The following is a 15,793-nucleotide window of genomic DNA, read 5'->3' as shown; positions in this document are numbered from 1 at the left end:
GAGACGGCACAGATGGACCTCCTCCAAAGAAGGGAGTGTGTGGCCGAACGGGGACTTTGTTCAGGTTTTAACCTCCCGGCCCGCCCGTCTGGAAGGTGGCATCGTACATGAGGATAGATAAGCTAGCTGAGATGAGGTCGTGTAACGCTGATTTCTCGTGGCTAAATAGATTAAAAAAATGACGTCGTCGTCGTCGCACAACCCCCTGCCTGCCTGCCTGCTGGCCGGGCCGGAGACGCACGACGCAGGGGATGGGACGAACTGGTTCATTGCAGATCTTGGGTTTCAAAAAAGTTCCTTTGCCCCAGAGATTGGGAGTGGCATGAATTTCTCACTCCTACGATGTACATGCATGCTGGGCACCGGCTACAGTAAGACTTAGGAAGGAGGATAGCGGGTAGTGGGACAGACGGCTTACATCTTACTGCCCTAGTGTAGATATACCTGCAGCAGCCTATTCCTCTTTCCACAAGGCCGAGACAATCATGCTTTCCTTCCATCGGAGAAAAAGACGCGGATTTATCCTTGAGCAAATAGAATAGTCTACATGTCGTCGGGTGATACGCTAGGGCTGCCTAAGAAGCCTTAACCCTCCCCTGGCTAGAGATGCAAGGCTCCGCAACGGCGCCGGCGAGCTACTGATCGGAGACCCCTACGTATGTGCACATTTCGAAGTGTGAGCACGGCATGACGGCTCGCTACGCATCGACGAGGATTTGAAGTTGCTTCGACCCGTTCCGTACACGCAGTTGTGATACGATGATGATGATGTACCATGACATTCTTCCATTTTTATGACCTAGAAATGGAACGCGCATGGTTGTTTTGCCGGGGCTGAATTCTCTTCCGCACACGTGGTGGACATACATTTGATGGGCTGGACTCGATGCAAATCGCTTTTTCAAGCGGGCGACGATGGCCAAGAAATGGGGTTCGGGTTCCCCAGATTCAGCGCATCGGTACAAACATCAGTTGATAGGTACTGTAGGTACATTCTCGCCTAGGCACATACCTCAGACCTTGTTGGAGACCACTGTAGTCTATTTATTTATCATTTATCCATGCTTTGGATGTCGTTACAGAGCAGCAAACAGTTGCCTCTTGTTTTTCTCATCTGAAGCTGGGTTCGTTTTCCTCCCCGTCCCCTCCCCCACTCATCAGTCCTGGCCTTCTCAATATTGGCAGCTTCTAGGAACGTTCTAGCCGGCTTCTGTGGACACCCTTGGCGGTGGAGCCGCCGAGAGTCCTTTCGGATTCTGCCTGTTCGTCCCATGAAAAATCATCCCACCGACCGACCGGTTGGAAGTTCGCAGTTTGGTTCGGAAAGCCACGCGAGGGAAGGGCACCAGCAGAAGCTAATACATTGGGGTAACATGGCCCGTCTCCGATCATCGCTGCATGTGATGGACATGGACGGCTCGAATGTCGGTCACTGATACAGTAGCAGCGTGCTACGACTACTGACTGCTCTGGTTTACAGGTACGGTACAGGGCTGCCAGGGCTCCAGGGTACTTTTGCACGGCGGGTGTGTGAAATGAAGAGCACAACATTTATTGATGGCATTCAGCTCATAGCCCAAATGGAGGTTTGCAGAAGATTGAAAATACGTTGCTGCCGCCATGTGCGCGCCATCGAGGACCGCAGTCCACATAATAGTCCAGAAGTGACAGTGACAGCTCGCTTGAGCAGCATCAGGGCCAATTCCTGAAATGCAAAGATGGTGCGCATGTTCGTCCCAATCTGGCTTGCTGCGTAAAATGGGGGCGGCTACCGTACCTAAGGCAGTCAGACTACCGATTTTTTGAACTGCTGCAGCTCCAATCCCTCGGTTCCCACCCCAGCATTGGCGAGCGAGCTACCTCCTGCATGGCATTGCCGGACACCTGGACCTTTCCCGCCGAACCGAGGGCCGGCCTTGCGAAAGTGATGTCGCTTTGTCGCCCGCTCTGCGATATACATACATACATGCCCAAAAACCTACCCAAGAGAAGCGGAAATGAAATGAGCGCTGGCTGGGTACCTGTCCTGAGGCTGAACGATGAGGACATCTAAAGTGATGGAAAATGCGTATATGCGCATAATCCGCGGGAAAGTACAGATGTTTGGAGGGGGCTTACAAGTTGCAGTGGGCAGGGCAGCCCGTGCAGGAGGCCGGCTAGCGGCAGATGCAGCCAAGCTGTGGTATGGACTGATCACGAAGTTCCAGACACGGAGATGGAGGTGTCTTCGTCTCCTCTTCATCCACATGTAGGAAAATGAGGGAACCGGCTAGCAGCATCGTCGAGGCTGTTGCTGCTGTGCTGTGGAGAGAAGGAATAAGGATCATCCTCTACCTACACTCCATTGCTTCAATGGGTAGGTTATGTTGTTGTTTGATTGGCTCGACTTCAATTGACTTGGGGGTGATTGGGCAGTATTGAAAGCTTGTCTGTCTAACATCATGGCAATATACCGACGACGGACCGGTCAAGATCTGCTTATTGGAGTACAAATCAAACAATCTCTTTCCGGTGACATCGAGATCTTGTCCGCTTGGGACCTCCCCGGTTATTATATTAACCGCCTCGAACACGATTCGCTGTCTGGCAAAGTTGGGTGTAGGGGTATAAGCCGAGTTGCGGAGCTGGGGCAACCTGGCCGGATTCTCGTCCCCTGAGACCATTCCGACATCTTCCCCCGTCCTCCTCCTCCCGCATTTGCTTACGACGAGTAATCAGCTATACACGCTGTATTGGCCCATGTCCGTACGCCTCAGCCGTATGCACCTCAGCCGGACACCCATGCATGTATACCTGCGTCCCATTTACCACGTATGGTCGAAGTCCGGTTCATTTTCTCCCACATTCGGCCCTGTTTCGCGTAATAGCCTGCCTCGTCCTGAAGCCCGCCCCAACTCCGAACGCTACTGATGCCCCATCGGGGACAGCCTCCCCCGTTCGCTCCCAATAATCTGCAACGAGATATCAACACGGGTGGATGAGTATGCGGATGCGTATGCGCACAAGTGCTGCCGCTCTTCATATTCAAGTCTTGAGTGTCATTCATCTCCCAAAGCGTGCATTAGTGATATATATCATGTGTATATAAAACTTTATGGTTTGCGTATTTACATATTGGTACAAGGTGGCCCCAGCAAGCAAGTCATCCTCATCCACAAGTTCTAGATCGTTGATATATAAGCACAGCACCAATTTTACCCAATAACTAATATTAGCTGCTCTCCCAATCCATACCGCTCCTCCTCTCGTCAATGCGTGTGAAATTGCGGCTCTGTCCACTCCCCGTCAGTGTCACCTTTCCACCTCGATCGGTTTCGACTGGACACTATCGTCTAGAGCGAGCCGGCGTGCTGACTGACAGAAACCTTAATCGAACGATACGAGTTGACCTTGAGTCCTCGACTGCTCGAATCCTCTCAGATCGTCTGATTGCCCTATTAGTTTCATAGGCTCGCCTTCACATGTCTTTCTTTCTTTCCTCACCTGCGGCACCTACCTGCTAGTTCTTAGATAGACAGATATATCGGGTACCCAAGCCCACCAGCGAAACAGACTGGCAAAACTCTTTTTTCTATTCCCTGCTGACTCGAGCACTTTCACAACAACACATTTTCTCATCTCTAATCCGAAACCTCTCGTCCTGGCCGTGTCTATTACGTACAACGGCACCCACCGAGAAGACCCCTGGACCCGTTTACGAGTATTGCGGCGAGATTCTGCTTACCATTAAGAGGGGCGGGTGGGCCGTCCTAGCACCGCCATCGAAAAACCCAAGCGCCGAGTCTCCGGTACATCTCTGTTGGGCATTTTGGAGGGAGAGGGGAAGATCGGAGGGTTGCTGGGCTGGGCCATTGTCGAATGGGACTTGTCTGATTGGAATTGGAGGGATTGCCCCTCCATCCGCCCAGAACGCACATACGCACACACGCACACCAGATATCCGGGCACTTCTTTTTGGGCACCCAACCTCGAAACCTAGAGCCTACCCTAGGCCCGTCCGGTGTCAGTCCACGCTGTCTAGTCGACCCCCGGAGGCACTGCCGGAACCTAGTTAACTGTAGGCGCGGCACCATTCCCTACAACGGGCAGTGGTCAAGCTCAGGGCAGATCCTGGGAGAAACATTTCTGGGGACAGGCCGACCCAGGATTCAAGCAATAATCAAGAAAAAACGAGCTGGTCTCTTTTATCCTCCGTTCCTACTACGGTACTAGGTATTGGAAAGTGTTTTTTGGGTGGAGGAGCCAAAGAGCAAGGTACGAAAAGGAACGAGCTATTACCGACTAAAATCATCATACATCCCATTGCATTATTACATATTGACCTAAGCTCACTCGCTCGCACCTTTTTGCCCGTGGCTGCTCCTCCACCACCACCATTCCCATCCGACCCGGCTTTCCTCCCTCTCCCTTCTTTCGCACCGCTGACCGATCACGAACCCCTTGTTCGGGAGGAGAAGGAGGAAAGGGAGTGCGAAGAAGGTGCACAAGTGGTTTTATTCGGTACTGAGATATTCGACATCACCCACCCACGCACCCACCATCGAACATAACTCTGCATACCGACTTACACACACACTACCTATTACCTACATACATACGCCACCACCCAATTGCCAATTTCGGTCACATTGGGCGTACTTTTCGATCAACCCTACCCAATCCCAATCCCACCACTTACCGTTGAAGGCGGTCTGCAGGCGGTGCAGCGGAGGGGATTACTAAGGGCAACGCGAACGAGGAAGAAGCAAGTAAGAGAGGCGGAATCTTACAGTACACGTCCACCCTCCAAATCCAATCTCGGCTGCTCATGCGCCAGGAAGCAGGCGGTCACCAAAAAGGAGGAACAAAGAAGGAAGATCAAGCACGAGATCAATACGGAGGGCGCCGCCTCTTATCCTGACCTGCATCAATCACGCTGCCGACTTATCGAATCCTCCCAATCGGATAAGGTGCGTGCGAGTAGGCGGCCTACAGGAACAAAGCACTGCACCACCACCAGCGAAGAAAAAGAACCAGTAGCAGACGTCATGGCTTCCATAGTAAGTAACCATGTTTGATTTTGGGGGCTTCTGATTTGTCTCTTTTTTTTCTTGCTCCCCCACGCAATGCTACAGTACATGCCAGTGGTCTTCTTCTTTTTCACCGCCTCGAACAAGGCGTCCAGAACGGCACTTGATTGATCGATGCTTCTGATGTTCCCTCCCCCCACGCCACGTTGCTGCCTTGTCATTGTCATCACCGTCACCTCCAATCCCAAAGCCCCCCGGTCCTTTGGGTTCAGCTTGACCTGTCTCGTCGCTTGTACTCACCTCATTTTCTTTTTGGGTTGTCTTGGGCCAATCTGACGGCACGGCGCGAGGCGTGTGCGCGCCGTCTCACCTACACTTGGTACTATGGCGCATTTATTGCTTACCCCTACCAGACAGGCTTATTGCTTACTCTGATAAGAGCAGGCAGTCAGTCAGTGACTGACTGGGGGAAGCAGCAGATCTCAGGAAGAGGAAGATGACGAGAAATTGGAAATGCAACTCTTCCCACCCTTGACCTGGCCGGCCCCCCCTTGCGCGGATGACGTTCCGGAAGCTTGTCGCGTCTCAACCACCAAGATTCCTCGTCTCCTTCCTATTGCCGTTTGGTGTGTTGTTTGACACCAACGCACCGATCGTTCGCATCCCTTTGATTGACCCAGCGGTCGGACATGCCCTAGAACCAAAAGAATGTTCCACGTTTGACAGGGCTCTTCTTCAGCACATTTATATGATCTGATCGATGTCCCCTCCCTCCCAACATGTCTGGGAGGCCTAACTGCCCAAACACCTTTGTCACTTCGTAGTTGATCGCCATGGTGGTCACACATCGACCGCCGACTTCTGACCCCTTACTGACATCCCATATTCAGCTTTGCTTGGCGCATTACTGCGATCTGCATGGCCCGACCCCGTTGATGGTGACCGAGGGTCTCCCAGTCCCATGTTCCCATTGTTACAATGATCGCCTGGACCAGGGCCGCCCGCAGACTAGCGCGGCCGCGCCGTCGCAACCCAACAACGTGACAGACGCTATGCGCAAGATGAATTTGACGACATCGCGGAGTTCGAGTTTACCGGCCTCGGAACAAGAAGCGCAACGCGCAGCCGTAAGGCGCACATCGTCGAAACTGTCTACGAGCAAACAAGCCGTTTCGGCAACTCCAGCCATAGAAACGCCGCCGCAGAGCCCGAGGAAAGCACCCGAGGCACCGTCATCACATGACGCGCATTCAAGAGCCGACCCGAACTTTCGGCGCACTTACGACCCCGACGTAACCAAAAATGCAAATCCCTGCCAGAACTGCGCGCTCACGCTCCCCAAGCGCCAAGAAAGCAATGGCAGTGGCGAGCAAGACAAGAAGGGGGGCAGCGCCCAAGCCGAGCCGCGCGGTCCGACTCTACGTACCCGGACCCCGTACGCCCGTGTTTACGGTGGTTCGAGCAGGGATACGAGTCCACCCAACTCGAACCCTCAATCATCGTGCGCATCTGACGAAGAGGACATCGAGGCCTCACCTACCGATATTACTGCGCGCCCCCCTGCAGCATGCCGCCGACCTGTGACTTCGGCCTCGCAGTCCAGCGTCTCTTCCAAGTCAAGCCTTCAGTCGCACACGCATTACCTCGACTACACAAGCACCCACGAGCCTCAGATAGCCAACACCTATTCCATCGTGAGGGCCTCATGTTTGCGCACCCTCTCCTTTGAAACTCTGCCTCGTAGGCCTGAGCATGCGTCCAACCACTCCGTCTCCATGAGCAACCCGACCGCCTCAACACCACTTTCCCCATTCGCCCCATCGTCGCCTGCCGCACTATCCCATCATAATGCGCCGGCATCGCAGTCCTCAGGTGGCCCGATCTTTTTTGGTGACCCACTTGCTGGCTACACGACAGCCTTCATTTTCCGCATACCTGACCGCCACGCGCGAGGTAGGCGACGGGTTTACGCCTTCTTGGCCCTTTCGACGCATCGCGAGCGCGTCGCCATGAAGGCTTTCAACTTCCTCTCCGTCAAGTTTCAGGAGCTTGCAGACTGGATCGTGAGGCTGGCTGAACAGGAGGCAGAGCGCGAGCGTGAACGCGAGGAGGGGAATTCGCCCATCACCAGTCTTCAGTCCCAGTATACCAAGGGCGGCCAATACGGCAGCGGTGGCGATGCGCCCGGGCCCAGGGATAGCGGCATCGGGCTGGGTGGAGGGTCCTTCGATCGCGAGAAACCGGCGGATCGAGATAGCGGGAGCAGCTTCTTGACGGGCGGTAGTCGGAGCGGCTTCATCCAGCGCATGGGCAGCATGGGCGGCTCGATGGGTCCCGGTGGATTCGCCCCCAAGGCGCGCGGCTTGGCGGAGCTGGTTGGTCTGCCGGATTTCTTCATCGAGTTGCACGCTAAGTTCGTGACGCTCCTGCTGGAACTGTCCGTTGTGATGGGTTCCTAGACGTGTGCGACGTTGGCGGGTAGGTTGTCTGCAATGGGAGGCAGGCAGGCAAGATCTGAGAAGCGTTAGAAGAAAGAAGGAGAGAAGGATATACCCCAGACTTTGGTGTGGCGTTCGAAAGAAGAGGCGAAGATACCCAGGTGTGCGGATGAGCGAGGGGAGAGAGTTACATCCATTTTGGAATATCACCAGTGGTCAGGTCACATAGACTCGACCTAGAGAGGAAAAAGTGGACGAGAAGAGAGCCGCGTTTCAACCCCAAATTTGTTGCGCACTTGTACAATCATTCCGGGTCTGTTTGTGTGTTTTGGTCAACCCAAGGCCTTGCGTTGGCGGCGTTACTAGAAGCAAGGATCGGCGCATAACAAAGGAAAGGTCCAAAGGGTGACGATGGGCGGACATGAAGAATATGGGCATGGGAAGGATGGAAATGGGAAACAACAAAGGCGCTTACTAGAGTGTTTCTACCTGTCTGTCTCAGTCGAGCAGCAGGGAATGATATTATTACGGGCCTCACGGCCGCCCGCTCTTGGAGGTTTGGCATGAGCATCTTTCTCAGTCTCTGTAGAGGTGACGAAAGACGGGAGGAGCGGATACGGGGGATTGTTTCGAAACGCCTCAGCTAAGAGTGTCTTCCGCAGATACCTCGGCGAGCTGGGGCTTCTTCGAACCACATGACGACGACGCTGATGTTGCCGGTACGGGATAAGATGTAACGAGTTACGCTTTCTCTCCCCTTGGACCTTGTTGGTGGTGGTTTTTGTATAATAGAACGAGCGGGTGGGCGAGCAAGAAGGAGGAGAGAGGGCGTGCGAGATAGAAATAAGTTTGCTCAGCTTAATGTTGCTGTGAACGAGAGGGAGGGATGGATCTCCCTCTTCTTTTTCGGTCGTTTGATCCAGCACTTCAGCACCTCATGTACTTATCACCTATTTTTCCCAGTGGGAGAAGAAGGAGAAGGAGAAGGGAAAAGGAAAAGGGAAACAGGAAAATTATCACCTAGGGATGATAGGACAAGAGACAAATAACAAACTAATTACCAGAAATGACGATACTTGAGCGTTATATGAGAATTTAGCAATATGCAACCGAACTGATGTGCTTGCTAATCGTGCTTGCTTGCTACTACTACTTACCTATTTAGCGAATCCACGTACCCCCACCGCCATGACTAAACGAAATGGCGATCTTGCGTGATGGCGTGGTGACCTTGAGGGACCTGATGGCCCTAAAACCGACTGGCTGGTTGATCAGGAATGAGGTGAGAAGAAGAAGAGTGAGTAATGAATGACTTGCTTTGGCGTGCTCCAGTGTTGGAAAGTCTAATGATATAAGTCCTTGGCTTCTTTTCTTCTGTTGCTCCAAGTAAGGGGAGGGGCGGGCGGTCTTGGATGTTTTATCCCAATAAGGAAAAACCAGCTTAGAAGAGTACGGTAATAGGCAGGTAGGTAAGTTCGTCTGTCCGTGGTGGTTTACTCCTCCTATTGATAGGTATTATACTACATATACGTATGGCTTGTTGTGGAGGCAGGAGGGGGGGTGGTTATCGAGAGCCCCGATCTCGGCGCGTGGGACTGAATACTGGGAGCCACTTTGCATACTCGGGGCACCGACTGATCCAGGGGTCTTATCATGCCGTCGAGGGTGGAGATAGTAACCATATACATCGGTATAGAATAATGCGAGGGACTGTTGTGGCTCCTTGCCTTTGCTTGGCTATGTTCTTATGAAAGGATGCATAGTTCTGTGATCTGTTGCTGTTAGTATGTACAGTGGGCGTTACGAGAAGCATGTATAAGATAAGGACCACAACTTTGGGAATGCAAATCGATCGTCTCATGAATGCGTAGATATTGTACAGTGTACATTTTTGATAAAGCACGCCCCCAGTTGGCCGTGTAGACTGGTGCTTGATACTACTCTATGACTCCGTAGGCATCCAAACACCAACCAACTCCATGAGAGCTTGCCCGCCCCCTTGCGTGCTCTTCTGGGAGAGCCCAACCCACCAGACCCCCCAAAACAGATGCGCTTCAGCCTTATTTGTAGAAATCGAACTTGTTCTCGTCACTCGTGCTCTTGACCTGGGCCGAGTAGGCGTCTTCCAAGTCGGACTGAATAATGTTATATCGGTTCTTGCGCACCGCACGCAGACCGGCCTCCTGCATGATAGCAGAGATGACGGCACCGCTGAGCGGGTCGTTGCGGGTGATTAAGCTGTCGAGATCCACCTCGGGCGCCAAGCTCATCTTGCTGGCGATGGTTGAGAAGATCAACCGCCTCTCTCTCCGGTCGCGCAGGTTGGGGAACTCGATCTTTCGGTCCAGACGACCGGGTCGCAGCAGGGCAGGGTCCAGGGTATCGGCACGGTTGGTGGCCATGATAACCTTGACGTTGGCCGTTTGGTCAAAACCGTCCATCTGGTTCAGCAACTCCAGCAGAATACGCTGGACTTCTCGGTCGGCACCGGTCTGGGCGTCGAATCGCTTCGTGGCGATGGCATCGATCTCGTCGATGAAGATGATAGCAGGCGAGTTCTCACGGGCCATGCGGAACACGTCACGGACCATTCGGGGACCCTCACCAAGGTATTTCTGGACGAACTCGGAACCAACCACACGGATGAAGTTGGCCGTGGTCGAGTTGGCAACAGCCTTGACCAACATGGTCTTACCCGTTCCGGGAGGTCCGTAAAGAAGCACACCTCGGGGAGGATCAATTCCGATCTGTTTGTAAAGGTCGAAATGTGTCAGAGGCAACTCGACGGCCTCGCGGATCTCTTGTTTCTGCATATCCAGACCACCGACATCTGCGTACGTCACATCGGGCTTCTCGTCAGCGCCCAGCATAGCGATGGAGGAATCGGCCTCGGGAGGCAGGATATCAACGAGGGCGTTCGAGTGGCGGTGAAGGGCCACAGACGACGAAGGCTTCAGCTTCTCGCGGTCCAGTGTCGACAGGATGCGTACAACATAGTTAGAGCCGGTGCTGGATTGCACAATACCAGTGCTGTTCCCGCGGTCAGTAAATCGTAGATGTAACAGCGGGGTACCCGAGCAACTTGATGACAACGTACCTTTGGTCGATGGCCTCCATGAACTGGCCGATGACCAGCGGCACACTCTGGATGCGCTTGATCTCCTCCTGGGCGCGGACGAGCTCCCTCTTCAAGCTTCGCTGCTCATCCTTGATGTACTCCTCCTGCAGCTGGATGTACTCCAGATGCCGTTGCAGCTTCTTCAATGTGCCGTATTCGTCGTCTCCTTGTGATGACAAGCCCTCGATGTTCTCGACATTGGGGATTGTGGAGGGGGTGGGCTTGTTGTGAGGTGCCACGGTGTTGGCCGGGTTTTCCACGGCGACGTCGCCCATCTTGGCTGATTTGATTGCTCGACCGAGAAACTGGGACAAGAAAGATTGGTGTTCGTTAGGGTCGAGATCAAGGAATTCGTCGCCTCCAAGTTCGCTTGATAGAGGAGGGTTCGTGGTCGTCGGGCTGGGTAGGCAAAGATGGATGAGAGAGTGCTGACGTTCGATGATGAGGTAACGTTGGAGTGGATGGCAATTGCCTGACCCGACCTCTGGGAGCTTAGGGAAGCTTGTGGACACAAACGCGCCAGCCTTTCAGCCTGGTCTTGGCATTACAGGTGTAAGTGGCCAGTGCGCATCGCACAAGGATTTATGCAGCACTATGCGATAGTCAATACTCGAATCTTATGCAATCCATATGTCAACGACTGTTTAAACAGCTGATCGACCTTACGTCGTCGTGTATTAGGTAATGCAGTCGGCTGCAACACTAGCTTCGATGCTTCACTGTTTCACTGTGTGCAGCACTTTCTAGCTACAGTACAATCAATTCAATGCTTGCTGCTAGTAGAGGTAGCTGAAGCAGGCTGGCAGGCACGCAAGGGTATCGGGATCTCGATATCGCATCGAGGTCATCCTTCATCCTGGTTCAGTAACGAGGTTGATTGGCTGGCAATGCCCCAAACAGCCAGGGCGAGCGACGTTCGTCAATTTGAGGCTTGAGCTGGTAGCTCCGTCGTGTTTGTATATACGGAACGGGCTCCGTTATCGCCCGGCTGGTATGAGAACCCCCAAAATGCTCCACCAGCCAGGGAAGTCTGATGCATTACCGCAACAGTAACTTTGTGGGGTCACTACTGCAATAGTTGAGCTCCCGATCGTCCATCCACTCTCAACCTCTGGGCAGTCAAGCATGGCAGGCAGGCAGGCAGGCAGGCAGGCAGCTAGGCATACATATGATTCTGGCATGACGGCCGGTTGAAGTTGGATTGGAAGTTGTAGTCAGGCTACCGGCCTTTTGATCGGTGGAATCCAGGTTGGAAGGCAGCACCATAGATACCTTATACTTGTGTACATATACCCGTAGCATCCTCTTCTCTGTCTGCCTAATGCGCTGGATTGAGAAGTTGATGCATCCCTCTGCCCAACCTTAAAACCTCCACAGCGCCCTCCAGCCTGTAACAAAGCGGCATACGACTACACATTCCCCATCATCAGCCACGGTGTGTGTGTCACAAGCGACTTCGCACCCTCAATGAACTCGAACCGCGCCAACCTACATGCGGGCCAACCGACAAATGAGCTTGTGAGTTCGCCCATCCTCCCCAACCCAATAGTGAGGACCAGCAGGTTAAGGCGACCCCTGGTGCCTGTTTGATGTCCATACAGTATTTGCTGTTACGGTAATTGTACCGTACCGCTAACCCATGCTCAGCCCATTTGATTCGATACTGCCATCTGGCTGCCATTTGACTCATGCCGATGTTCAAGTGACACCCGACCGTTGATTAACTCCCCATTCCTTCTTCTGAGGTATCCCAACCTTCAACTTCCTCAGAACATCTTGAAACCTGTTAAGCCAGTCCGATGGTAGGGGTTTCTGACCTCAGCATATTCATCTGTGTAGAGCTGCCCGTGGTCTAATAAGGTCGTTGTTACATTTCCACCATTTCACCGCCTCCCCTGCCTTCCTTCGGCGCCCGTCCGTCTCAAGTGTGTCATTTATTCATCTCTTATCGGCACCAGCCCACCTGACTCTTGCCGTCGTTCGCGGACCACCACCACTGTACCACTACTGCTACCGCCACGTCAATTATTGACACAACAACTACGAACACTGCAAGCCTGAAAATCCGCAATCATGTCGTCGTCGATCGCTATACCTGCTCCCCGCGGGGTTTCGGGGTTCGAGCAGAGCCGAAAGCCCACGAGCTCGTCGTCGGTATCATCCTATGCCAGCCACAGCTCCTCCCCGCAGACTCCTGGGTCCAGTAAGGCCTCGTCGCCTTCGCAGTCTTCGGACAACCCCGAGAGTCCTGCACCAGCGGCGGCCAAGCCTTCTCAGTATGTCACACCACCACTTTTCTTTAATAATACGTCTTCTTGGGGGCTGCTTCTAACGGTTTGGTCAGGCACCGCCTTTTGCCAGGACGAGTGCACCGTCATCAATATCGGCGACCCGGATGGTCCCCCCCAGATTGGTACGTCGACCCCCGCCCCACCCCACGATGGGTCCTTTTGGAGTCAAGTTGCATCGTACTAATCAGCCACCCTACATATGTGCAGATCTCCTACCTGTCGTCGAGCCAAGGGTTTGCATGGAACCCCGAAATCTTCCTTCCCTCGTATGTCGATTGCGAGTACACCCCGTTAGAAAACCGACGGGAGCCAGTGCACGAGATTCGCCTGAGCGACGAAGAGGTCCGGAACATGCTCCCGCAATGAGCCCGCTTGGGAACCGTGCACGAGGGAGGGGTGTCTATTCGACTTTGGAGCCCTGATTTGCGCTGCTAGATGCATTTTCTCGCAAGACCCGATCTTTCCACGATAAAGGCTCTCTCGGCTTTGGCGTTTTTTGGTTGCGCTCTCACTTCCCTTCGCATTCCTGGATGAGTCCCATACGGCGATTACGCAGGCGACTTGATTTAACTGATTAGCGGCGTCAATCATGGAACAGAGGGATCACACAACACGCGCCTTTTGATTTTGAGAAGGAGTACGATTTGGCAAGGCAGGGCATGACAAGGGGGGCGGAGTCCGGCGTTTCTCTGTTACATACCGCGGAAAGGTTTATATCTGTTATTCAACTGCTTTTCTACTCTACTTCTTGTTCCTCAATTTGGAGCCTGGTCCAGGGGGCTAAGGGGTTTTCCGCAGGGCTGTGTGTCCTAGGGATAAATCCTGGCATACGGCGCCCGCACTGGACATGTTACATAGGTACAATAAACACCCGATTCTATTAACGTCCTGCTGTCACGACTTCAGTCTTTCGCATTTCCAGTGCTTCCTAGCTGGTCACTTGGGCTACATTGTGTTCGAGCAAGCGGCGAGGGGGATCCGGCCCAACACTTCGTCATCGTATTGCTACTGGTTGCGTTGCGACCAAATCCGGTGTGCCATCCGACTCAACCGACCCGATGAGACATTCCACAAAAGGTTCCCGGATCCTCCATTCCTCGGAGATCTTTCGCAAGACAGGCACCACGTGTCAGGGCGAGCTCAATGCTCGTTCGTCACACATCGAGACGCATGCTGCCAAGTGGAATCCACGGCCTGATAAGACGAACCTATTGTTTCCAATCATATTTCTAGGAACCGCCGTCAAGCTGAATTCATTATATCTCTATGGGGAACTATAGTCTTGAAACGGTTCAGGGTCCGTTTGGGCGAGAGCTGCGTCAACGACTAGTTGGTCGATCTCGGAATGGAACGGACGAAGCGCAAACCGTTTTGTACGCATAGTAGGTACATAAACTCCAGCAAACCCGGGCGTTTCAATGACATGACTTTGTTGGATGTTGCCCCGCTATTGGCTACATGCCGCACGACGACGGCGCTCGCCCAGCAGGTTGCATATGCATTGTGCATTCTGTTGATTCCGTTAATGTAAGTATGTCCATATACGGATTTGCATTCATGATATGGGGCGGCTGGAGACGGAGATAGAGGGGGGGTCGTGTCTTTATCAATCACTACCCCACGCTCCCTCATCTCAACCGCGGATCACTAGCCAGGCTCCGATAAGCATTTTGGTAGCTAGCTCTCTTTGGGTTAGTTGCATAGTCATTGCATTGGACACTGTGCAATATCATCTGGAAAATATGTGAAGTTTCGTGAATATAACCTTGATTTCTGTTTATCTATATATATTCTTGATATTCTATCCGTAGATGCCCTCTATATATACTTCTTAACCTGTCGTTTCCTCGAGATATAGGGGGAATTCGCGACACGGAACTTTACCGTCCTCAACCACGCAGCCAAATGACTGCCGACAAACTTTAACCTGATTGGGGGAGGCTACCGGTCAACCAAACCCGCGCGTTCGCGTCTATTGGCAGCGGAGGACTCGGCTAGTACCCGATGATCATCGCTGGAATAGATTGACTTGATTGGATTGGACTCAAACGATGGAGGACTAACTACAGAAAAAAAGGGGGTTGGCCTGAGATGTGTGACAGCCACAACTTACTGGAAGTTGGCGACATATGTTGCAACATATGATACTGAACTCATTCTGTTTTATCTATACCTTTTTCAAGATTGGATCAACTGCTTTAATAATGGTTGCCAAGCTTGCCATTCCCGCAAAAAATGGCCTGCTCAATTTCTGATGGCCGAAATCGAAGGCTACGAACATTCTAAAGGAGTCCTTTGAAACTATCTACTTCACTTCACATGTTGCATTTGGACCCCATCATGGACACATTAATGGGGGGTTATCCATCATTCAATGGTTATCGGTGAAGGTTGCGAGAACCGGCCCGGCAAGAACGGTTGCCCTTTCGAAAGTACCCTCGGCTACCAGTCCACATCTTGAGATCCATAGTGGGCTGTTTACCTAAGATATTGAGGTGCATATCCATCCACTAACGACCTCGAGATCTGGAGGAAGCTGAAGCTCTCCTTTCTCGCGTTGGCGTACGGAGTCATCGCCGATAGCTAAGGCAGGTACGGAGTAGGTGGGTTTCCTGTTTGGGTGCGGGCAATGGATCAATGATCTAATGCCAGAACTTCTCTGGTTCAGATACACCGCTATTATCGATTCGCTGCTGGTATACCTTATCCACTCGGTACGCTGTGGACATTATTCATATGGAAAGAGCGACATACTTGTAGACCTGGGAGATGGAAAGCACATGGGTTGCGCTTACCCTTTTCCCATCAGAGTATGTCATTGGCTTCATTGTTACGCTCGATTGACTTCATAGCAAGGACGGAATGTGAACTTGAATAGTATAATTAAAAAACTGATAAAACTTTTGATTGATGGGTATCATCATATCCGAACGTCAA

General features: G+C 52.6%; 3 protein-coding genes across 3 annotated transcripts; 2 read left to right on the top strand and 1 right to left on the bottom strand.

Moving 5' to 3' along the window:
* Positions 1-5,842: 5,842 nt before the first annotated feature.
* Positions 5,843-7,468, top strand: PG994_008718 (uncharacterized protein; the record flags this gene model as incomplete). Its single annotated transcript, XM_066860127.1, has 1 exon — positions 5,843-7,468. The coding sequence occupies one exon, from the start codon at positions 5,843-5,845 to the stop codon at positions 7,466-7,468; it is 1,626 nt and encodes a 541-aa protein (XP_066713716.1).
* Positions 7,469-9,507: 2,039 nt separating this feature from the next.
* On the bottom strand, positions 9,508-10,840 carry PG994_008717 (uncharacterized protein; the record flags this gene model as incomplete). The annotated part of the gene is made up of 2 exons (XM_066860126.1): positions 9,508-10,477; positions 10,545-10,840. The coding sequence occupies 2 exons, from the start codon at positions 10,838-10,840 to the stop codon at positions 9,508-9,510; spliced, it is 1,266 nt and encodes a 421-aa protein (XP_066713715.1).
* Positions 10,841-12,638: 1,798 nt separating this feature from the next.
* On the top strand, positions 12,639-13,222 carry PG994_008716 (uncharacterized protein; the record flags this gene model as incomplete). The annotated part of the gene is made up of 2 exons (XM_066860125.1): positions 12,639-13,025; positions 13,064-13,222. 2 exons carry the CDS (start codon positions 12,639-12,641, stop codon positions 13,220-13,222), a joined length of 546 nt encoding a protein of 181 aa, XP_066713714.1.
* Between the last annotated feature and the right edge of the window lie 2,571 nt (positions 13,223-15,793).

This window comes from Apiospora phragmitis (genome assembly GCF_038363925.1).
Source record: "Apiospora phragmitis strain CBS 135458 chromosome Unknown utg000008l:1.0-3514335.0:1.0-3519231.0, whole genome shotgun sequence".
NCBI classification, from domain to species: domain Eukaryota; kingdom Fungi; phylum Ascomycota; class Sordariomycetes; order Amphisphaeriales; family Apiosporaceae; genus Apiospora; species Apiospora phragmitis.
Note: the sequence above shows the minus strand (reverse complement) of the source record. Positions and strands in the feature narration are given on the sequence as shown.